Source organism: Canis lupus, chromosome 30, assembly GCF_011100685.1.
Source record: "Canis lupus familiaris isolate Mischka breed German Shepherd chromosome 30, alternate assembly UU_Cfam_GSD_1.0, whole genome shotgun sequence".
In the NCBI taxonomy this organism is placed as follows: Eukaryota; Metazoa; Chordata; class Mammalia; order Carnivora; family Canidae; genus Canis; species Canis lupus.
Window position 1 is genome coordinate 9,044,585 of NC_049251.1, and position 24,820 is coordinate 9,069,404.

Sequence of the window (24,820 nt, forward strand, 5' to 3'; positions counted from 1 at the left end):
TTTTTGAGAATAAATTCATCGTTGATATTTTGGTTCATAATTAATTTAAATATTCTCTTGTTTGTACTATTTTTTAGAATGGCCGATTGTTCAGAGTCCTGGTTATATTCATGTTCCATCCTTTAAATATACTTCTAATCTTGTGCTGTTAGTATTGAGTGTTCAGAGTCCAAAAAGGCAGACCAATATATGACTTGTAAGTAGTGAGTGGTGTTGGGGCATGATTCAGTAGATTTACAATTTTCTATTTTAACTTTAGGCATCTCTCAAAACTAAACCCATCCACACAATCATAAGAAAACGAGCCCCTCCATGCAACAATGACTTCTGTCGATTGGGTTGCGTGTGTTCCAGTCTAGCTTTGGAGAAGCGCCAGCCTGCTCACTGCCGCCGACCAGACTGCATGTTTGGCTGCACTTGTTTGAAAAGAAAAGTTGTACTTGTTAAAGGAGGATCCAAGGCTAAACATTTCCAGAGGAAAGCTACTCATCGTGATCCAGTATTTTATGATGCTTTGGGAGAGGAACAAAGAGAAGAAGAGGAGGGAATCAGGGAGGAGGAAGATCAATTGAAAGAGAAAAAGAGGAGAAAGAAGCTAGAATATAGTGAGTATTTATTGAGAGATAAAAGTGTATAGTTCTATTTTTTAGAAAAGTTTGGTTATTTATTTCAAATGTTACTGTTACTTATTTTAATCCTTTAATCAGTGGTCTAGTAAGAATTTTGAGAAATTACCATCCTTATATCTTCTTTCTTTGTGGTTTGTGTGATAATGTGTGTGTGCTCATGCATGTGTGCACACACACAGCTTCACATACACAAACACAGAGCTGCTTTAAATGTAATTTTTTTTTGAAGATGGCTTTCTTGTGCTACATTTGAATCATCCTCTCATTTGGACTTCCAGAATGCCTTTGAAGCTTCATGAATTTTTCTTTTGTCTCCCTTCTCTTCCCATATTCTTTGTATATACAGATGATGAGTATAATCCATCATTTTCCTTTTCCCTGCCAGCTTTTATTGAGGTATAATTGACAAGTACAATTGCATATGTTTCAAGTGTATAACATGACAATTTGGTGTATGTATACATTGTGATATGATTATTAGAATCAAGTCAACTAGTACATCTCATTATTTTCTAAAAGAAGAAATTTGTAACAAGACCCTCTGGTCCTGGTTTGACCCATTCAACAGATGGTTGCAGTTTTGGGGACAGGATAAGCTTTATGTACTTTTTTTTTTTTTTTTTTTTTTTTAGATTTTTATTTATTTATTCATGAGAGAGAGAGAGAGGCAGAGACACAGGCAGAGGGAGAAGCAGGCTCGATGCAGGACGCCCAATGCGGGACTCAATTCCGGGTCTCTAGGATCAGACCCTGTGCTTAAGGCGGCGCTAAACCACTGAGCCACCCAGGCTGCCCCAGCTTTATGTACTATTTTGAAAAGTTTATCTTTCCTTTTTGATAACATCTTAGGTAGACCCACCAAATCACATATTATATCATTCTTGATTTTTTTCCTTTCTATGGTATTAAAAATTTTTTTTCAAATATATTGAATTTATTTTTGCCATACAATTGAAGAGTTTTTTGCTTCTTAGTTTATTGGACTAATACTTCTTTTTTGGTAGTTTATATTTACATTCACTGTTGCTTGCCATGTACTTGTTTAAGTTATAATGGATGTTTAATATTTCAGTGTACATTCTTCCAGGATTTTCTGTTAATACACTTGTGTGCATACATACGTGTTCCTATAGAAATGGAACTATTGTGTATGTGGTTCATAACCTTTAGAAACTTGTTATCATAAAGACATGCTTTGTTTTCCATATCAACAGATACAGAGCTATATTAAATTTTAGTTTTAATGGCTTCATATTATTATAGTCCTTTTGGTTGGACATTTGGCCTCTTTTTTTTTTTTTTTTTAAGATTTTTATTTATTCATGAGAGACGTAGAGAGGTAGAGACATAGGCAGAGGGAGAAGCAGCCTCCCCATGAGGAGCCAGATGCGGGACTAGATCCTAGGACCCTGGGATCGTGACCTGAACCAAAGATAGATGCTCAACTGCTGAGCCACCATGGTGGCTCACATTTAGCATTTTTATATTTTCTTTATTATAAACAGTACAGCAGTGAACATCCATGTTCATGATAGGCTGTTAGAAGTGGAATTGCTGTACCAGTGAGAGCACTTTGAATGTTTATAGATGTTTTTGGAGTTGTACTAAATACACATTTACCGATAGTTGGATAGTGCCAGATTTTCTGTACTCTTAATACTGGATATTTCAACTGATAGAAATTGATATTTTGTTTTAAAACTTAAATTTCTTCAGGTAGGAGGTTATTGACCATTTGTCATAAACTTTCTTCTGTAAATTTGCCTTTTTGAATTCTTTGCTTTTTTGGGAACAGCAAAAAACATTTTTTTAAGAGCTTCATTTTCACAGGTTGTAATTTTGTAATTTGTATTTTAATTTTGTTAATAGTTTTTCCTATTCCCTCACTTCCTCTGAAAAAGGAAAAAGTGAGGATGGTTAAATCTACTGGTCTTTCTAATTTTTTTTTAAAGTTTTTTATGGTTTCTGTCTTTGGAGTCTTGCATGGAGCATGGAGTATGTTTCTTCATCTGCAAGATTAAAAAACATACTAATTAGATTAATAAGTGGGCTTAAACATAGTATGATCTGGGGTTTATCTGATGTGAAATTTGTAGTAGGGAATCTTTTTTCCCCAAAATGGCTAGCCAGTTTTGCCATTATTTAATTGAGAAGAAATTCTTTACCTACTGGCTTAAAATGTCACCTGTCATTTAGTAAATTGAAAAATATTTATGTCTGGGTCTGTTTCTGGTCTCTGATATCTATTTTGTGATCAGTGCCAGGCTATTTAATTGCTATTTCAGTGTTTAAATAAGATACTGCCTCCATATACCTAAATGATCTTTTTTTTTTTTTTTTTTAATTTATTCATAGAGACACACAGAGAGAGAGAGAGAGAGAGGCAGACACAGGCAGAGGGAGAAGCGGGCTCCATGCAGGGAGCCTGACGTGGGACTCGATCCCGGGTCTCCAGGATCACGTCCCGGGCCGCAGGCCGCGCCAAACCGCTGTGCTACTGGGGCTGCCCTACCTAAATGATCTTTATATAAAAGATTTAAAAGGCTTAAAATGAAATGTAGAATTATTAGTTTGTTTCTCTCTTTATTTCCTTATTGAATTTTTTCCCAGTTTGCACTTGGAGCAGCACTTTTCCATTTGGAAGTAACAAGAATAACTTACAGAAGCCGCATTAAGTGTGAAAACTGTGTATCTGTTAGGCTTTTTTAGTTTGCTTTCTTGGTTAGTGTATTTACCCTGTGTCTTATCCTTGATCTGAATTAACTCCAAAAGCCAGCCAATTATTAAAGTATTTTTTTTGTTTTTCTCACTGGTATTAGGCCATTATAAAAAACATGGCTTATTATGCTCTAGGAGCCATCAATTTTCTTACACTATTAGGGAAGATGAGGAAAGGAGGGAAGATATTTTTGTTAGGACTGGTATGGAAAAGGAATAGAAACAGGGAAGAGTTCTTGGAGGCAAAAATATTGCTGAGACCAAAACCAAAAAAAAATATATGTAAAAACTGGAAGAAGATGAAGAAATCTTTTAGTCTGTTTTGAAAAAAGATAGGTGAGGAAAAAATTATTGATGATTTAGAGGAGTTGTAGAGGTAAGAAAATGAGAGAGAAAATACTCAAATGATGGAAAAGTTATCTCTGAGGGACATGAAATTTCAGATTGAAAAGATCCCCTGAATAGTAGGCAATAATAACTTTAAGAAGATTCTATCTAGACACATCACATGTTCCTGACATTTGTAACATTAAGAATAAAGAAGGTATTCTGAATTCTTTTAAAGAGAAACCACTTTGCCAAGAAAGGATTTAAAATTAGTTTGATGTCAAAGAGATCACCATCATCAATAATTAACACTAGATTTTTAAAAATTTTAATTTTTTTTATCTTGATAAGTGTACACTTTAATCCCATCTGTATTTTTCCTGTCTCTCCCCCTCCCCCTTCCCCTCTGAATAACTATCTGTTTCTTTTCTATAGTTAAGAGTCTGTTTCTTGGTTTGTCTCTCTTTTTTTGTTTTCCTTTATTTTTTTGTTTCTTAGATTCACATGAGTGAGATCCTATGGTATTTGTCTTCCTCTGAATTACTGATTTCACTTAGCTTTATACTCTCGAGTTCCAGCTAGAACATTCATTACAAGTGGCAAGGTTTCCTTTTTTCTTAACGGCTGAATATTCCATTGTATATATTATATATTGCATTTTCCTTATACATTATCAGTCAAGGGACACTGGGCTATTTCCATAATTTGGCTGTTGTAAATAATGCTACCATTAACATAGGGGTGCATATATCCCTTTGATTTAGTGTTTCGGTATTTTTTTGGGTTAATATCCAGGAGTGTGATTCCTGAATCATAGAGTAGTTCTATTTTTAATTATTAAGGAAACTCCACACTGTTTTCAGAGTGGCCGTACCAGTTTGCATTCCCACCAGCAGCACAAGAGGATTCCTTTTTTCCTCCACATCATCTTCAACATTTGTTTCTTGTGTTTTTGATTTTAGCCATTCTGACAGGATGTGAATTGATACCTCATTGTAGTTTTGATTTGCATTTCCCAGTATCATGATGAGTGATACTGTGGATCTTTTCATGGTCCGTTGGCCATCTCTCTTTATGCAGAACACTCTATGAGAGTTACATCATTTAGGTTTCTCCATTTTACAAAATGCATTAATTAAGTGCTTACAGAGTTTATGTAACTTGTTCCCCAAGATAACCTTGGTATTAAGGGAGTGGTAGAGATTTAAACCCAAGTTTTTCTGACTTGAAAATCTTCATGTTTTTTTCCTACTGTATAAAATACAATTTTTGAAATTTGGCCTTCACTTGATTATCATCTGTTTACCATTTTGTTTGTCAAAATACTGCTGATGATATAAAGACACTGTGCTTAGCTACAGTGGGTGGTACCAAGAGAAAGGATAAAACATGACATCCCTGCTTTTTTAGCTCACTTAGAGTTTTGTTGGACACGTATATCTACAAGTTACCTATTAAAGGGAAGATAATAACATTGTTATCTGTAGCCAGACTGATTAGGAAAAAAGAAAAACACAAATTACCAAATCAGGAATGAAAAATGATATTACTACAGATGTTCAAAGGTTAATAGGGAACAATTTTATGCCAGTAAATTAGATGAAATGGACAAATTCTTTGTTAGACATGAAGTTTCCAAATTCACTCAAGAAGAAATAAGGGGATCCCTGGGTGGCTCAGCGGTTTGGCGCCTGCCTTCAGCCCAGGGCATGATCCTGGTGTTCCGGGATCAAGTCCTGCATAGGGCTCCCTGCATGGAGCCTGCTTTTTCCTCTGCCTGTGTCTCTGCCTCTCTCTCTCATGAATAAATAAATAAAATCTTTAAAAAAAAAAAAAAGTAACTGCTTACCCTTACACATATGAACATGTTGAAAAACTCCACAGTAATGACTCTAGGTCCAGATGCCTTCACTGGTGAATTCTCAAAATATTTAGGAAAGAAATAATGCCCATTTTATACAAATGATCTCATCCTATGAGACCAACATAACCCTGATATACAAACCAGAAAAAGACATTACAAGAAAATGGTAGAGCGATAATCCTCACGAACATATGTATAGATTATACGTAGAATTTTAGCATATAAAATCTGGAATATATTTAAAGGATAATACATCATGGCCAAGTGGGATTTACCAAGGGGTGCATGGTTGATTTAACATTTGAAAATAATCAGTGTTGTTCACTGTTATCATAATAGACTCAGAAAAAGGGGGCCATATTATTCTCTCTTTTTAAAAACTTATTTATTAGAGAACGAGAGAGAGAGAAAGAGTGCACGTGCATGCACGTGTTTATGAGCAGGGATAGGAGCAGAGGGAGAAGGACAAACAGACTACCCACTGAGCAGAAAGCTAGATCCAGGGCACTGGGGAACATGACCTGTATTGAAGGCAGACAGATACTTTACCAACTGTGCCACCCAGGTGCCTCCTATGTTATCATTTCAATAGATATTTTTAAAAATTGGCAAAATCCATTTCTGATAAAAATTCTTAAGCACAGTAGAAGGAAACTTTCTCAATCTGATAAAGAACATCTATGAAAAATTCTACAAAGAACATATTGTGAAAGATCGCTTTCCCCCAGCGATTAGGAATGAAGAAAATGTGTTTTGCCATGTCTATTTAAAATCCTATTGACGGTCCTAACCAGTGCAGTAAGGCATGAAAAAGAAAATGTATCCAGATTGGAAAGAAAGGAGTAAAATTGGTTTTATTCATAGACTGGAAAATCTAAGGAATCTACAAAAAAGCTACTAGAATTATGTTTACAATAATACTAGTAGACGGTATATTTGTGTGTGTGTGTATATATATATATATATATATATTTGTATATGTGACAATAAATGGAAATTGAAATAAAATGTACTATTTAAAATAGCATCCAAATAAATGAGATGCTTAAGGATAAATCTGACAAAAGTTGCCTAAGACCTTTTACAAAAAACTACAAAACTGGGATCCCTGGGTGGCGCAGCGGTTTGGCGCCTGCCTTTGGCCCAGGGCGCGATCCTGGAGACCCGGGATCGAATCCCATATCGGGCTCCCGGTGCATGGAGCCTGCTTCTCCCTCTGCCTGTGTCTCTGCCTCTCTCTCTCTCTGTGACTATCATAAGTAAATAAATAAAAATTAAAAAACAACAACAACAAAAAACTACAAAACATTGTTGAGAGCACTTTTTAAAAAGACCTAAATAAACGGAGAGGTAGGATCCCTGGGTGGCGCAGCGGTTTGGCGCCTGCCTTTGGCCCAGGGCGCGATCCTGGAGACCCGGGATCGAATCCCACATCGGGCTCCCGGTGCATGGAGCCTGCTTCTCCCTCTGCCTGTGTCTCTGCCTCTCTCTCTCTCACTGTGTGCCTATCATAAATAAAAAAAAAAAAAAAATAAAATAAATAAACGGAGAGGTAGATTGTTTCTGCACATTTGAAGACTCTCTTAGTAAGATATAATTCTCCACAAATTGATTTATAAATAAATAAATGCTTTCTCAGTGAAAAATCCCAGTAGGAGTTTCTTGGAAGAAATTGACAAGTTGTAAAATTTACATGGAAAAGCAAAGAACTGAGAGTGGTTGATAAACAATTTTGATAAAGAACATAGTTGGTAGATTTGGTAGACTTACACTACCTGATTTTAAGACTTACTCTAAAGCTGAAGTATTTGGGATAAAGACCTAACAGGTCAGTGGAACAGAACAGAGTTCTGAACAGAGTTCAGAAGTTGATACACAAAAATGGAGGCCAGTGAATTTTTGGCACAATTCCAAGTCAGTTTAATGAGGAAATGATGATCTTCTCAACAAATGGATCTGGAATAGTGTGATAGCCTCCAGAAATAAAATGAGAACCTCAGTCATGACTTTACCTTATATATAAAAAAGTATCTCAAGATTTAAGAGTTAATGTCTTAGGTGAAATATAAGTGCTTTAGGGTATACAATGTCTAGAAGAAAAATAAAGGAAAAAATCCTTTGTGACTGTGGCTCATAAAGATTTTTAAAACAGGATACCGAAACCACAATCGTAAATGTCAAAAAATGTAATGAAATTGAATTTGTCAAAATAAAAACTTGCTCTTCCATAAGACCTGTTAAAATTTAAAAACAGGCTGTAAACTAAGAGAAATACTATAAAAAATATCCAGCCAACATAGGACTTGTAGCTGTAATAAAGAGGTTTTAAGATTTTATTTATTAGGGCAGCCCGGGTGGCTCAGCGGTTTAGCGCCGTGTGGTCCTGGAGACCCGGGATCCAGTCCCACATCAAGCTCCCTGCATGGAATGGAGCCTGCTTCTCCCTCTGCCTGTGTCTCTTCCTCTCTCTCTGTGTCTCTCATGAATAAATAAATAAAATCTTTAAAAAAAAAAAAAAAAGACACCAAAGAAAGTGAAAACTTCATTAAAAAAAAAAAAAGATTTTATTTATTAGCACAAGCTGGGGGAAGGGCAGAAGGAGAGAGAGAAGCAGACTTTATGGTGAGCAGGGAGCCATACACGCGGGACCAGATCCTAGGACCCCAAGATCACAACCCAAGCTGAAGTCAGATGGCCAACCGACTGTGCCACCCAGGTCCCCTATAGTAAAGAATTCTTAAAACTCATTCAGAATACTAAAAACTCAGAAGGCAGGCTACATAATTAAAAAAACAAACAGAAAAGTGAAAAAGATTCTTATTAGCAGGTATACAGACAGCAGATCAAGCACATGAAAAGATGCTTAACATTAGTCATTAAAAAAATGCTTATTAAAACCACAAGGGAGGCTCTTTGCTCATCCCGCATCAACAGCTAGCCTCATCTTCTGGTGCACTGCCAACACTGTCCCTAAGACAGAATGGTGAAGGTTGAAGTAAATACGCTTTGAGAGCCTCCAAAGGGCATCTTGAGTCACAGTGAAGACTAGATTTCTCCTGCAACTTTAACATTGACACCAGCTCTTCCATCTTTGATGCTGGAACTAGCATTGCCCTTACCATTTTGTCAAACTCATTTCCTGGTATGAGAATGAATTTGGCTACAGTAACCAGGTGGTGGACGTTATGATCTACATGGCCTCCAAGGAGTAAGAGCTCCCTGGACTAACAGCCCCAGCAAGAGCAAGAAGAGAGAGGTGGGGAATCCTTGCTGCAATTCGTCCCCCAGCACACTGAGAATGTCTCAATCTTTATACACAGTTTCATCATAGATTCCCTGAAGAAGGGTAGGGGCCTAGGGAGTCCTACCTTGTTCTGTTCCCATCAATAAAGTATACTGTACCCAACCAAAAAAACCCCACAAGGAGATATACTTTAACTGGCTAAAATTAAGAACACGGACCATATCAAATACTGATAGAGTATAGAACTTATGGAACTCTTATGCATAGCTGGTGGGAATGTAAAATGGTACACTTTAGTAAATAGTTTGATAGTTTCTTAAAATGTTAAGAATATGTCCTACAATACAGTCATTTCACTTGTATGCATTTACTCAACAGAAATTAAAGTATATGTCACATAAAGTCTTATATGTGGTTATTCATAACAGCTTTATTTATAATAGCAAGAAAATTCAAAACAACCTTTGTCTATCAGGTGAATGGATAGACATTTGGTATAGATAGAAACAGTGGAATAGGGATCCCTGGGTGGCGCAGCGGTTTGGTGCCTGCCTTTGGCCCAGGGCGCGATCCTGGAGACCCGGGATCTAATCCCACATCGGGCTCTCGGTGCATGGAGCCTGCTTCTCCCTCTGCCTATGTCTCTGCCTCTCTCTCTCTCTGTGACTATCAATTGTTTGTTTCATCCAATTGCTGAGTAGTAGTATTCCACTTTCTTTTTTTTTTTTTTAATTTTTATTTATTTATGATAAACTTAGCAACAAGGATCAGTCTCAGAATAATGATACTGAATGATAAGCAGTTGGCTTCAACCTTCCCCCCCCAAGTTAACATCTTTATTCTATGTAAAAGAAAAAAAATGCAAATCAATATATAGATCAGTGGTTGCTTGGACAGGTTTGGGATGGACATTGGTGGCAGAGGGAAAGATGGAGAGATTATAAAAATGTTATCCAATTAGAATTACAAGGAATCTTGGAGTTGATGATTACTCTCACTGTCTTAATTGTAGTGATGGTTTCACAGAGGTATATGTATGTCAGAATTCATGGAGTTGTATGTGTATTTTGTTATAGATCAATAAAACAAAAAAATGAAACAGGTTTAGTTATTTATATAGGACTACTACAGATGTTTACTGAAAAAACAAGGGAAATTTACTGTAAAATATAGGTTAAATTTTTATGTATCTTTACAAAGGGATACAGTATTATTTAAAATGATAAAATATTTAAGAACACTAATAAGGTTAAAGGAGAGAAATTTTATGTTATCAGGAAATGCTGTAAAATTGATGAAAATTCAACATCCATTGTTTAAAAGGTTGCTTATTGTGGTAGAATACATTCAACATAAACTTAACTATCTTAACCATTTTTAAGCACACAGTTCAGTGTATTAAGTACATTGACACTGTTATGTAATAACCATTATCACCATAACTTTCATTATGTTATGAAGCTAAAACCGTGAATCCATTAAAACAATAATTCCCCATTTCCCTCTTCCCCGGCCTCTGACAATCACCATTTTACTTTATCTTTATGATTTTGACTACTGTAAGTACTTCATATAAGTGGAATCATTCATTATTGTCTTTTTGTGACTGGTTCAATTCACTTAAAATTGTATCTTTGGGGTTTATGCTACAGCTTATTGCAGAATTTCCTTCCTTAAGGCCGAATAATATTTCATTGATGTCTTACCACATTTTGCTTACCCATTCATCCATTGATGATGGACACTGTGGTTGCTTCCTTGTTATAGCTATTGTAAATAATTCTGCTATGTATAGATATCTTTGTGAGACTATGCTTTCAATTTTTTGAGTATATAACCTGAAATGGAATTTCTGGATCATATCGTAATTCGGCTTTTATTATTTTTAAAGATTTTATTTATTTATTCATGAGAGACAGAGAGGCAGAGACACACAGGCAGAGGGAGAAGCAGGCTCCCTGCAAGGTGCCTGATGTGGGACTGGATCCTGGATCTCAGGATCACTCCCTGAGCTGAAGGCTGACACTCAACTGCTGAGCCACCCAGGCGTCCCTCTACTTTTAATTTTTTGAAGAACGATCATACTCTTTTCTATAGCATCTATACTCTTTGATATTCCCACTAATAGTGCTCAAGGGTTCTAATTTTTCTATATCCTCACCGGCACTTACTTTGTTTTTTTTAATAAGATCCATCCTAATTGGTGTGAGATGGTATCTCATTGTAGTTTTGATTTGCATTTCCCTAATGATTACTGGTGTTGAGGATCTTTTCATGTGCTTATTGGCCATTTGTATGTTTTCTTTGAAGCAATGTCTGTTCAAGTTCTCTCCTCATTGTTGAATTGGGTTGTTTGGTTTCCTTGTTAGGTTTTAGGAGTTCTGTCTGTATTCTGTACATTATCCCATATCAAGATGTGGTTTCCAAATAATTCTCCCATTCTGTGGGTAGCCTTTTTACTTTTTGTTTAGTGTCTTTTGATACAAAAAATTTAAAAATCTTCATGATTCTAACTTGTCTTTTTTTGTTACCTGTCTCTTTCATGTTGCATGTAAGAAATCATTGCCAAATCCAGTGTCATGAAGCTTTTGTTCTGTTTTTTCCTTCTAAGAGTTTTATTGACTTAGGTTCTTGATCCATTTTGGGTTCATTGTTTTGTATGTGGTATTAGGTAAGGGTCAAACTTCACTGTTTTACATGTGGATACTTAGTGTTCCTAGCACCATTTATTGAAAAGACTGTCCCATCACCACTGAATGGTCTTGGCACCCTTGTTCAAAAATAATTTACTATATATGCAAGAGTTTATTTTTGGGCTGTCTTTTGTATCCTGCTAGTCTGTTTGTCTGCCTTTGTGCCAATCCCACTGTTTTGGTTATGGTAGCTTTGTAGTAAGTTTTGAAATCGGGAAGTGTGAATACTCCAGTTTTTCATTATTTTTCAAGATTCCTTTTGGCTATTCATATGAATTGAGATTCCATACGAATTTTAGAATGGGTTTTTCTATTTGCAAAAACTGTCATTGGGATTTTGATGAGTATTATATTGAATCTAGAGATTGCTTTGGGTAGAAATGACATTTTAATAGTGTTAAATCTTGACAATCATGAGCATAGTATGTGCTGCTACTTATGTTGTGTTTAATTTCTATCAGAAATGTTTTGTAGTTGTAATTGTATGAGTTTATTTCCTTAAGTTAATGTCTTAAGTATTTTGTTCTTTTTGATGTTGTGAATGGAATTGTTTTTGTCCTTTCCTTTTCAGATTTATTGTTCGTGTATATAAATGCAGCAGATTTTTGTTGACTTTGTATCCTGTTGCATCCTGCTGAATCATTTATTCCTGCTGAATTCATTTATTCTCACTGTGTGTGTGTTAGAGCGAGCTTCAGCTTCTAAAAAGAAATTTATTCAAGAGAGAGTGTGTGTGCACATGAAAGAGTACATGCATGGGGTGTGGGGGGGTAGAGGGGAAAGGACAGAGGAAGAAGCAGTCCCCACTGAGCAGGGAGCCCAACGTGGGGCTTGATCCCAGGACACTGAGATCATGACCTGAGCCAAAGGCAGACACTTAACTGACTGAGCCACCCAGGTGCCTCTAGCGTTTTCTGTATCTAAATAGCCACACTACCTTGAAATAGATTATTTTATTTGTCCCTTTTCAATTTTGATGCCTCTTGTTTCTTTTTCTTACCAAATTCCCTGAGTCAAACACAGTAGAGTGTTGAGTAGAAGTGGTGAATGTGGCCATCTTTGCCTTATTCCTGCTCTTACAGGAAAACCTTTCCGCCTTTCACCATTGAATGTGATGGTTGCTTTGGCTTTTTCATATATGGCTTTTATTAATGTTGAGGTAATTTCCTGTTCTTATTTTTTTTTATTGTTTTTATCGTAAAAGGATGTTAAATTTTGTCAAATGCTTTTTCTGTATCAATCGAGATATCATTTGGTTTTTTTTTTACCTTCGTTCTGTTTATGTGGCATATTATATATTGATAAATTTTTATGTGTTGAACTCTTTTTTATTAATGGTGTATAATCATTAATAAACCACATTAATGGTGTATAATCATTTTAATAAACTGCTGAATCTTGTTTGCTGGGTGTTTTGTTGAGGAATTTTACAACAGTGTTTGTAATATTGTCTGTAGTTTTGTTTGTTAAATGTCTTTATTTGGCTTTGATATCAGTAATTCTAGCCTCATAGAATGAGTTTGGAAATGTACCCTTCCTTTCAGTTTTCTGGGTAAGTTCTAGAATGATTGAGATTATTAGTCCTTTAAATGTTTAGTAAAGAATTTACCAGTGAAGCTATCAGGTCCAGGGCTTTTCATTGTTGCTAGGTTTTGATTAGTAATTCAGTATCCTTACTAGTTTTAGGTCTGTTCTGATTGGCTCTTTCTTTGTGATGTAGTCTTGGGTAGATGTTGATTTGGGAGATCTTTCATGTTTTTTAAGCATTTAGAGCTATTAAATTTTTCTTATAGAAACAGTTGTACTGTGTCTTTAGTTTTGGTATGTTGCATTTTTGTTTTCCTTTGTCTCTAAGTATCATCTAATTTCCCTTGTGATTTCTTTAATCCATTGATTGTTGAAAAGTGTGTTAATTTCCACAGTTTTGTTATTTTCCAGTGTTCCTTTTGTTACTGATTTCTAACTTTATCCTGTTATGGTCAGAGAAGATAATTTGCATGATATCTGTCTTTTTAAAATCTATTCAGACGTAATTTGTGGCCTAACATGATCTATCCTGAAAGATGTCCCAAATGTACTTGAGAGGAATGTGTATTCTGTTGTTGGGTAAGGTGTTCTGTATATGTCTATTAGATCTAGTTTTTTTGTGTTGAGTTCTCTGGTTCCTTGCTTATCTTCTGATTGTTCTGTCCGTTACTTTGAATGGGGTGTTGAACTCTCCAGCTATTATTGCAGACCTATGTATTTTTGCCTTTAATTATATCATTTTTGCTTCATATATTTTGATAGGGTGTCATTAGGTATATTCATGTTTATAATTGTTACTGAAACCAAGAGTCAGACACTTAACCCACTGAGCTACCCGTGTGCCCCAACCTTTTTGGCTTATTTTAATACTTATTTTGTCTGATACTAGTGTAGCCACTCCTACTCTCTTTTGATTATTATTTTTAGGGAATATCTTTTCCTAGCCTTTCACTTTCAACATGTTTGTGTCTTTGGATCTTAAATGAGTCTTGTGTAGACAAGGTATAATTAGATCATGTGTTTTCTTTCTTTTTTTTTTTTTTTTTTTTTTTTTAGATCATGTGTTTTCATCAGTTCTTCTGTCTTTAATGGGAGAATTTAAACCATTTACATTTAAGATAATGACAGGAGGAACTTCTGTTATTGTGCTTTTCTTTTCCTTTTTCTTTTTTTTTTTTTTTTCTTTTCCTTTTTCATTGTATATTCTATATATGCCTTGAAGCCTTTTTTGGTCCTTATTTCCTGCATTATTTATTGTCTTTTGTGTTTAGTAGGTATTTTTAGTGTTTTGTAGTGAATTGTTTAAGTTCTTTTCTCATTTCCTTTAATGTGTGTTCTGGAACTATTTTCTTTGGTTGCCATGGGATTATGTTTAACATCCTAAATTTATAAGTTGATTTTTATGTAATTTAACATCAATAACTCTACTCCTTTCAGTTATTGATGTCACAGTTTTACAACTTTATACGTTGCATGCTTGAAAAGATAAACTAAAACTTAAAAAAATGTATTAACCATTCAAATTATTTAGAAAACAAAATTTGGAGTTATAAACAAAGTTAAAGTAATAGTAGCTTTTACACTAATGGATTTTTTTTCCTTTAAATTAGTCTCTTGGGGCAGCCCTGGTGGCCCAGTGGTTTAGTGCTGCCTTTAGCCCAGGGCATGATCCTGGAGACACGGGATTGAGTCCCATGTCAGGCTTCCTGCATAGAGCCTGCTTCTCCCTCTGCCTGTGTCTCTGCCTCTCTCTTTCTCTGTCTCATGAATAAATACATAAAATTAAAAAAAAATTAGTCTCAAGTCCTGTAGGAAACAAAGTACAGTTACAAATCGTTTTTTTTTTTTTTTTTTTTATTTATGATAGTCACACACACACACACACACACACACAGAGAGAGAGAGAGAGAGAGGCAGAGACACAGGCAGAGGGAGAAGCAGGCTCCATGCACCGGGAGCCCGACGTGGGACTTGATCCCGGGTCTCCAGGATCGCGCCCTGGGCCAAAGGCAGGCGCCAAACCGCTGCACCACCCAGGGATCCCAAATCATTGTTATAGTAATACTAACTTTTATATTTTCTTAATGTGTTTAATTTTAGTAAGATTTTTCTTTTTCGATACGGCTTTATGTTGTCTTGCATCCTTTCATTTCATCTTGCAGAACTGCTTTGAACATTTCTTGCAAGTAGGTTTACTGGTCATGAACATCAGTTTTTATCTGAGAATTTAAATTTTTAAATTAAACAGTTGTGTTGCCAGACATGTAGGATTCTTAGTTGATGGTTTCTTTGTTGTTTTTTGTTTTGTTTTGTTTTTGTTTTTGTTTTTTTTTTTAGTGTTCTGAATATGTCCACTGTCTGCTGGCTCCCAAAATTTCCAAGGAGTAATCTCATATTGTTAAGGATCCCTTTTGTTTTTCTCTTGCTGCTTTCAAAGTTCCCTCCATATCTTTCTCTTTAGAAAATTTGATTATAATGTGTCTCAGTGTGGGTTTCTTTGAGTTCATCTTGGAGTTTGTTTAGCTGTTTGGATGTTATATTTATGTCTGTCTTCAAATATGAGAAGTTTTCAGCCATTATTATTTCAAATAATTACCGTGCTGCCCCATTCTTTTTCTCTTCTCTTTCTAGATCTCCCATCATGTGTATGTTGGTCCTCTTGTGTGCCGTAGGTCCCTTAGGCACTGTTTTTCTTTAATGTCTTATATTTTTTCCTTAGATTCCATTATTTTCATAGTCTCCTCTTCAAGTTCACTGATTTTTTTTTTAAGGTTTTATTTATTTATTCATGAGAGACGCAGAGGGAGAAATCGGCTCCATGCTGGGAGCCCAATGTGGGACTCCATCCAGGGCCTCCAGGATCACACCCTGGGCCAGAGGCAGGCGCTCAACCACTGAGCCACACAGGTGTCCCTGCTTATTTCTTATCCCTGTTCAAATCTGCCTTTAAATCCTCCTGGTGACTTTTTCATTTTAGTTATTGTCCTTTTCAGTTCAGGGTTGGATTTTGGTTTCTTTTCAAGTTTTCTCTCTTTACTGATACTTCCATTTTGTTCATAGGTAAGTTTCTTGACTTTCTTCACATCTTTATTTCTTTGAGCATATGTTTAAGACATTTTTTAAAAAAGTCTTTATCTGGTATATCTACCAGTGGCTCTTTTTCAGGGACAGTTTTTTCTTTTTTTTTTTTTTCTTTGAGTGGGCCATACTTTATTCTTTCTTTTTTATTATTCCTTTTGTGTTTTGTGGAACACTGGACATTTGAATCTAATAATTTGTAACTCTGGAAATCAAATTCTCGTTCTTCCCCAGAGTTTTTTATTTTATACTTTATTTTATATTTTATTTTATTATTTTTTTATTTTTATTTTTATTTTATTTTTATTTCTATTTTTTTTTATCCTAGGTAGTCTCTGTTAAAGATCACCTTGGTCTGTTTTCTGGTCTTTGAGCCTTTTTGTTTTCATGCATAGTCATTTGGTTTTGAATATCCTCATCTTTAATATCTGGGTCTTGAGAGGGGAAAAAGTAAAAAACTGAAGGGGGGAATGAAGGGTGTTAGCCTTCGAAATTCCTTGGAAGTCGCTTAAGACAGGAAGAAGGGCTTGCAGTAGTTGGGGGAGGTGCAACAAAAATGACTGCCTACCTCTTTGCACCTTTGATTAGAAGCAGCCAGCAGTCAGAGATCTCTGATGTTTTGGAGGACAGAACCCTTTTTGCCTGGCTACCACAAGCTACAAGCTACTTCTGGAACATATACACACACACAGCTACCTGCCTGGTGACTGGAGGATGGGGAATGGGTAGCTACTGTTGTGCTGAAAGCTGAAATTTACCACAGTCAATGGCCATTTTACTGTCCCAAGTCTTCCCTGGAATTTGTAAGCAAGCCTTTGACTCCATAATTCCAAAATAGTTATATTAGGCAGATTCTGTTGGTGCATTTGTTGTTTATGAATGGAATTCCAGGTGCTACCTGTTTTATCTTCCTGGAATTCTCTCAACATCCATTTTTGTTTGGGAGCAATTCTTGATTGGGGAAGCAAGTAAGACTCAATATTCTACTAAAGGTGTCATGTTTCATTTTAATTTGTAATTTCATTGCAGTCCTAATCAGAATCTTGACGACGGCTTTTTATGTGAAACTTCAAAATCTAATTCTAAAATTTATTTGGAAATGCAAAGGACCTAGAAATAGGACAATCTTGAATAGTGAGAAGGTGGGAGAATTTGCTGTATTGGATGTCAAAACTTATAAAATGACCACATGTAATACAGGGTGATATGGGCTTGAGTATAAAGTAAATAGGTCAGTAGAATGGATTCAGACATATATGGGCACTTAATTGGAGGAATATTGCAGAGGAATATGGAAGGGATATTTTATCACGACCTGAGCCAAAGGCAGAAGCTTAACCACTGAACCACTCAGGCACCCCAGAAGGGATAATCTTAAACTGTGGTGAATATTCACATGGGAAAGAGTGAAACTTGACTTATTCCTCATTATACAAAGAAATAAGTTCTATGAGATTATAGGCCTAATTGTGGAAAGCTGAATAATAAACTTTCAGAAGATAACATACAAGAATATACGTATGATTTCGTATTAGGTAAAGATTTTTTAAGCATGACAGAAGAAAATAATCCTTACAAGTTAAAATGAGAAATTTCGTTAACACATGAAGCAAGTGAAAATGTACACTACAGTGAGACAACAGATATCTGCAACATCTAAGAATCTATATCTAGAACATGTAGAGAGGTCTATAAATTAATCAGAATTAAACAGTCCCAGTGGCAGCCCAGGTGGCTTAGCGGTTTAGCACCACCTTCAGCCCAGGGCCTGATCCTGGAGACCCGGGATCTAGGCCCACGTCGGGCTCCCGGCATGAAGCCTGCTTCTCCCTCTGCCTGTGTCTCTGCCTCTCTGTGTGTGTGTGTGTGTGACTATCATAAATAAATAAAAATTAAAACAAAAACAAAAACAGTCCCATAAAAAATGGGCAAGACTTTGAGATGTATTTCATGAGGGGGGGCAGGGGATGTTGAACATCTTCATTCGTAGTCAGAGAAGTACAAAGTCCACAGCAAGATTCCACTGCATGCCTGCCAGAATGGTTATAATTAAAATTTTATGGTAATATCAAATGTTGATAAATTGGAACTCATACACTGCTGATAGAAATGTAAATTGATTTAACTAATAACAAATTGAATAAGCAGTACTATGAATAATTAGAGTACATCACAGTAAAAATAAATGAATTATTTAGGTAAGTGCAACAGCATAAATTTACAAATACAATGTTGAGTGAAGAGGAAATGTAAGCAAAGTAGTATATTTCTATGGCTACATTTATATAAATTTCAAAATCAGGCAAAATTAAGCCATGATATTTAGGGGTATGTATTTTGGCTTTAAAAAAGGAATGTGTAGAGGTAGTTATCATTTAAGTGATTTCTCTTGTGAGAAAGAAATGTGATTGAGAAAGAGCATGCAAGGGCTCCTGGGGTTGATGAAAGTATTTCATTTCTTGACCTGTGTAGTGATGGCAGTATTTCATTTCTTGACCTGTGTAGTATTTACATAGGTATGTACTTGTTTATATATTTTGAGTTTGTGTGTGTGTGTATGTGTATGTGTGTATATGTGTGTGTGTATATATATATATATATAGCTTTTGCACTTACTGGATATTACATTTCACAATAAAAAGGCTTAAAATGCATACAAAAATGGGAGAGAGGGGAATATACTATGCAGATTATTAGCATAGCAGTTTTCTAAGACTTCTTTGTCTGACACTATTCATTTCTGGAGTAACTGCTATGGACCCTGCTAAGAGTGATAAGAGGTAAGATAAAGACAATTAAAATGAAGTCCATCTCTAAGAGATTATGCTCAGTTTCACAAAACAGGTATGTGGGAAGTGTATAGATACGTATTTACTGTAATTTTTAAAAAGATTTTTATTTATTGGAGAGGAGGAGAGATCATAAGCAGGGGATGGGGGAGAGGAAGGGAGAGGGAGAAGCAGGCTCCCTGCTGAGCAGGGAGCTGAACTCAAGGCTTGATCCCTGGATCCTGGGATCATGACTAGGGCCGAAGTCTGACACTTAAACGACTGAGCCACCCAGGTGCTCCTATTTATTGTAATTTTAAGTTCCACAATTATAAATATGCCATACTGTTGTGTCATAAACAATAGGCTTATTGAGAACCCAGAAGGCAGTGATAATGCTAGAGGACTTTGGTGAGGTAATACTGGGAAGCATTTAAATAGAAAAGAGGGGATACCACTCTTCTTGAAACAAGTTTCTGTTCTTGGCTTCTGTGAATATGTGCTATTCTGGTTCTCCCCCTTAATCCTGCCTTTGGTAGTTTTTCTTTTTTTACCCCTGGATTTCAGGTGAAGAGTAGGAGGATCCCTGGTATATTGTGAAGGGGAACAGGGAAATGCTGTATCTTGGATCCATCCCTAGCAGTGTAAAGGAATCAAAGTGGACAGTGGGCTAATGAAGTATAAGGAATTGGTTTGTTTGCCTTTGTGTGGAGTCTGTCCATTTTCATGGCTTCAGATGTAGTCCCTGACAATGACAGTTCTGATTTTGTGTTTAAGTTTTTATATTTTCATTTAAGTAAGCTCTACATCCAACGTGGGGCTCAAACCCCTTACACGGAGATTAAGAGTTGCATGTTCTGCCAACTGAGCCAGCCAGGTGCCCTGACAGTTCTGATTCATATCGTGTCCCCTATTTGATTATGTTGCTGGCATTTCAGTCTTACATGCCCTAAAGAGAACTGAACTCTACCCTTCCCAATCAGCTCCTTTTATGAACTCCCCTATTTACTGGAACACCATTTTCCCATTTATCAGCAGTTGAAACTTTAGAGTTGTCTTTGATTTCCTATGAGTGATTAAGATGTCTTAAAATATTTTAAGAGGTTTTTTTTGAAGTATTGTACTGTGTGTTTTGTAGCCTGTTATTTTCAAAAGAAAAAGTGGAAAAGGGACCTTTACTTAGTGCAATCCTTAACTTTTGGAGGTTTAGAAGAGCCTTAAAGATGATTGAAAGAGGTCAAAGACTGTAGTGTTTGTCTTGAAGGCAGTTTTACTTATGTCATAGAATTAATATGTTTATGAAATAATTAGCAGCACTAGGCAATAAAGTTTTATCAAGAGTGGTAGAACCTCTATTAATACCCACCTCCATGTGAAGGCACCTCTGGTTACCCTTTTAAAAATGCGACGCTCTCTCCTCAAAATGCATAGTCACACATGCTCACTATGCTACTTATTTCCTGTCTCTGCTTTTTTTTTTTTTTTCCCCCTTATAAGCACTTACCACAATCCAATGTATTTTCTGTATTTGTCTTGTTTATTGCCTGTTTTGCCCTCTTCCCCCAACTTAAACGTAAGCTCCGGAAAGGCAGGGATTTTTGTCAATCTTTTTCGTTATTCTGTGAAGTCTTATACATAGTAAACATTGAAATAATGTGTCCTCCTGCATTTCTGATGCAGAGATTAAAAAGAACTGTGGTTAAAAAAAAAAAAAAGACATCTGTGAATACTAGGGTGTTAGAAGCCTTTGTGAATTATGTGAATAAATGAACTAGGTTATAAAAGTTGGACAATGGATACTACTTGAAATTGAGTTTGACACTTTTGGTTATCTAGCCAAAAAACACAAGCAAGCCGAAGAAAAGGAAAGGAAGGGTTTTACTTGCAACAAGTAAAGAGAATACCAGGACTATTTCCTAAAGCAGTGTCAACAGGAACAACAAAATTGTGGAAGTTTTAAGCTAAGGGCACATGCACATTTGTGAAGGGGCTTGACAAAGAGTTCCGTATAGAATTGGGACAAAAGTCATCCTAGGTTGACAGAATCCAGGTCCTAGTTGATGGAAGCGATAAATCCAGCAAGGGTTGGCACCATCAGTTCTCTGTTTCAGTTAGTCCACAGTTGGAGTGCTCAAACAGGTTTGAATCCTGCAAAAATGACTCAAGAATGTGTGTTAGGTCATTGTTTACTTTTGAAACAGCACTGGGAACTTTATCATTGATTTATTGTCTCTGATAGGGTTAGGCTAATTCCTGGTCTGGTAGAGACTTAGTTTTTGCGTTCCTTCTGTTGTGTTAAAATTCCTAACTGTGGAGGTTTTTACCTTTTTTTTTTTTTTTTTTTAATATATAATTCTAACACCTAGGAAGTTCTGCAGAATTGTGCTTGGGCAAGTAGTGTGGGTAGGACATAGATCACGAAATGACTGGAGGCCTTAAAAGAACTTCTCTTAGCTTAAAAAAGCTATGACTGGCCTCCTAACCCCCCCCCCCCCTTCCTAACCCTGTCTGCCTACACAAAGACTACTAACTAGCAGAATTATTGGGTCAAGTACTTTCTCTCTGAAGAGTTTTTCCTCCTTATTTTAATCTTCAGATATTTATTCAGCATTTTGTGCTTATGCTCTGAATGATGTTAGTCTTAGGAACCCTTTAGATAGAGTTGGGTTTTAGTGGAGTCTTAATATTCAAAGCAAATATACTTTATGAAATCAGTATAAATCAGTTGCAGTTCTGATTCAGCTTTGTTATGAAAGATTGAGCCAAATGTTTGAATTAAATGTGAATTCTGCTCAGTCATATTTTAGTTGACCATAGGCAGGGATTTTGGATTTTAGACTTAGAACTGGCTTCATCCTGAGGATCATTAAAATGTAAAATACAATCTTTGTTTTCTCTTCAGCTGTCTGCTTTATGGGAATAGACAGTTTGCTTCGAGAATAAAGCCAGCTTCCTCTTAACCTAGATCTTCCATTTAATTTGATGAATAATACTTGTTTTACTTTGTGTAGACCTTGATAGTATGATTTCATCTCTGGTTTCATTGCTTTTCCATTAATACATTTTGTTCCTATGCTGAGTTCAGGCTGTTTTTTGAATACGTTTTTGTCATCAGGGAGCAACAGTAACTGCTGTGTCTCTGGAGCCAGATTGAGTTTGATCCTGGCTCTGCCTCTTATTGTTTGACTTCTGAATCTCAGCTTCTGCAAAATGGGGATAATAATGTCTCAAGGGCTATTGTGACAGTTAAATGAGGTAAAGCATATTAAGTGTTTAAAATAGGTACATAGTAAGGTTCAATAGATACTTTTTTTTTTAAAAGACTATTTATTCATGAGACACATACACACACACACACACACACACACACACACACACACACACACACACACACACAGGCAGAGACATAAGCAGAGGGAGAAGCAGGCTCCATGCAGGGAACCTGATGTGGGACTTGATCCTGGGACTCCAGGATCACACCCTGAGCCAAAGGCAGATGCTCAACCGCTGAGCCACCCAGGCTTCCCAATACTTGTTTTATTTGTAAAATTAAAAAGTATAGTATTGAACAATTATCTTTCTAGGATACTAGGGAAGCCTTTTCTGATCATGCTAAATATCTCCTATTAACTCTGCATCCCTTACCTTGGTATATTTTTCTATGTGACACTTAGCATTACTTTATATTAAATGTTAAGTTTGTTCCTACTAGATTATAAACCCTATAAGGGCAAGGACTTTGTTTTATTCATAGCTGTTTTCCCTCTAGTGCCTAAAACAGTATCTGACTTACAACAGATATTCAACAAATAATTGATAAATCAAGGTGTTTGATGGCAACTAAAGGTTTTTTAGGGGGCATCTGTTAGATTGTTTTAATGAATTATTGCTCTCTGTAAGGGAGCACATTTTGTTTTGGTAGTGCTAAAGGCACTTAAAATCTCCTTCTTTTTATTAAGCTATATGTGAAACAGAGCCTGAACAGCCTGTTCGACATTACCCATTATGGGTGAAAGTAGAAGGTGAAGTAGATCCAGAGCCAGTTTATATCCCAACGCCTTCCGTCATTGAGCCTATGAAGCCGTTGTTGTTGCCTCAGCCAGAAGTTTTACCTACTACTGTGAAGGGCAAAGTGCTCACTGGAATTAAGCCTGCCAGAGCATATACTCCTAAACCCAATCCTGTGGTAAGCCCAGAGTTTCATCTTTTGTTGCGAGCTACAGAAATCATTTGGAAAGATAATGGATTTCAATCAGAGTTTTGGTGTATATTCTGTGAATCATTTTGTTTTTAAGTAACCTGTCTGTAAACATCACTCTTATTTAATCATCTTAATTGCTGACACTTTAGAAATATCATAAAAGTAGAGTGAATAGTAGTAATTATTAAGGATAGCCAAATCTTTCTTCAGGAAGAGCATATAAAGTTGTGTTTTTGTTTTTAAACATGACTAGCAAAGGTCTTTTAAAGATACTTATTCCCATGGTGTGGAATATTGAGTATTAGTAGGAAAGCATTAAGGAAAGTTTTAGGAAGTAACTCCTCTTTTTACAAATGATTTCTTTATGTACAGTAACAGTAAAGGATTTAAATAAGTTGATGACTGTGAAGGCTGATTGATAAAAGCTGATACTTCTTTTAAGAGCTGAAGCATTTATGATTAAGTCCATCTCAATCTTCAGTCTTCTTGAAGAAAGATGCTTTAGTGCAGTGCCATTCAATGTGGTCTTTGTGCTGATCCAAAACTATTTGTTAGAAGGCTGTGAAATAAATATAGAAAATGAGAGTAAATATTTAGAAACTTTTTATAGCAACTTGATAGAATAGTTTTATGTGTATTAAATCTAATACTAAGCAACTTGGACTTGTATTTTACATGTCTTTCATTTTTCTGAAAACTTATTTTAAAAAAGGATTGGTCTTTTTTGGATTGGTAATTAAGTGTATCCTCATTGCAGATAAATTGAGAAGCACTGCTCTAATGTGATCTGAGATTTCTTGATAGAGAACCAGATCCTTTCAGACTGCCCAAGATTCAGCATATATTAACTGTACTTGTTAAATTTTGCGTTTAAAAATTTCAAATGTTGTAATAGAAATAAAGATTAAACATCCTTTTTCTTTTGAGTCTAGGATGTTTTTTTCCCCAGTATATGGAATGTTTTGTTGTATGAAACTTACAGATTCGGGAAGAGGACAAGGATCCAGTCTACTTGTACTTTGAAAGTATGATGACTTGTGCCCGAGTTCGCGTATATGAACGAAAAAAAGAGGAACAGAGACAACCGTCCCCATCACTGTCCCCATCATTTCAGCAGCCGGGCTCATGTCAGTCTAATCCTGAGAACTGTAGTGTAAAGGTGATTTACTTAATTGCATAATTAGTCTTTTTAACCTCCCATTGCCCTGTTGCTGGTGTTAGAATTTACATTACTATCAAAATAATTTGGAGTGATTCTTGTGGGGCAGAGAAATCTTACTTGCTGTGTGTATCAATTTGTTTCTCAGCATACCTATTCTAGAGAATAGTCCTTTAAGGTTATTTAAAGTATTATTCTTTCTGAAGCTGAAATAATTTTTAAAAGTTTAAGCATTCCTACTTTTTTTTTTTTTAAAGATTTTATTTATTCATTCATGAGAGACACAGAGAGAGGCAGAGACACAGGCAGAGGGACAAGCAGGCTCCATGCAGGGACCCCGATGCAGGACTCGATCCCGGGACTCCAGAATCACACCCTGGGCTGAAGGCAGGCGCTAAACCGCTGAGCCACCCAGGGATCCCCGCATTTCTACTTTTTATTAAATCATTTATTTGTGATTATTAGGATTTGTATCTGTATTGGTGAATTTTCAAATTAACTGAAGCTCATTCCATTAAACATCAAATACCTTTCCTTCTTTACTAGAATACACTGGTGTAAATTTTTTTCTTGGTGACTCAGTTACTGTCAAGGACATTAGAGAGCAAGGCC

The 24,820-nt window shown here is 36.0% G+C and overlaps 1 protein-coding gene and 1 long non-coding RNA gene across 11 annotated transcripts in view; one reads left to right on the top strand and one right to left on the bottom strand.

The window, feature by feature from the left end:
• The window catches only part of MGA (MAX dimerization protein MGA), a 172,703-nt gene that overhangs the window by 116,956 nt on the left and 30,927 nt on the right, over positions 1-24,820 (top strand). For all 9 annotated transcript variants that reach the window (XM_038580129.1, XM_038580128.1, XM_038580131.1 and 6 more), the window contains exons 9-11: positions 260-605; positions 22,808-23,034; positions 24,032-24,208. In XM_038580129.1, the coding sequence (XP_038436057.1) occupies positions 260-605; positions 22,808-23,034; positions 24,032-24,208 (750 nt within the window). The remainder of the gene's footprint in view (positions 1-259; positions 606-22,807; positions 23,035-24,031; positions 24,209-24,820) is intronic.
• LOC119866873 overlaps positions 22,309-24,820 on the bottom strand; it is a 35,753-nt gene continuing 33,241 nt past the window's right edge. Inside the window, exon 5 of one of the 2 annotated variants that reach the window (XR_005381529.1) lies at positions 22,309-23,608. This is a non-coding gene — a long non-coding RNA (uncharacterized LOC119866873). The remainder of the gene's footprint in view (positions 23,609-24,820) is intronic. The other variant, XR_005381528.1, reaches the window with a different exon arrangement.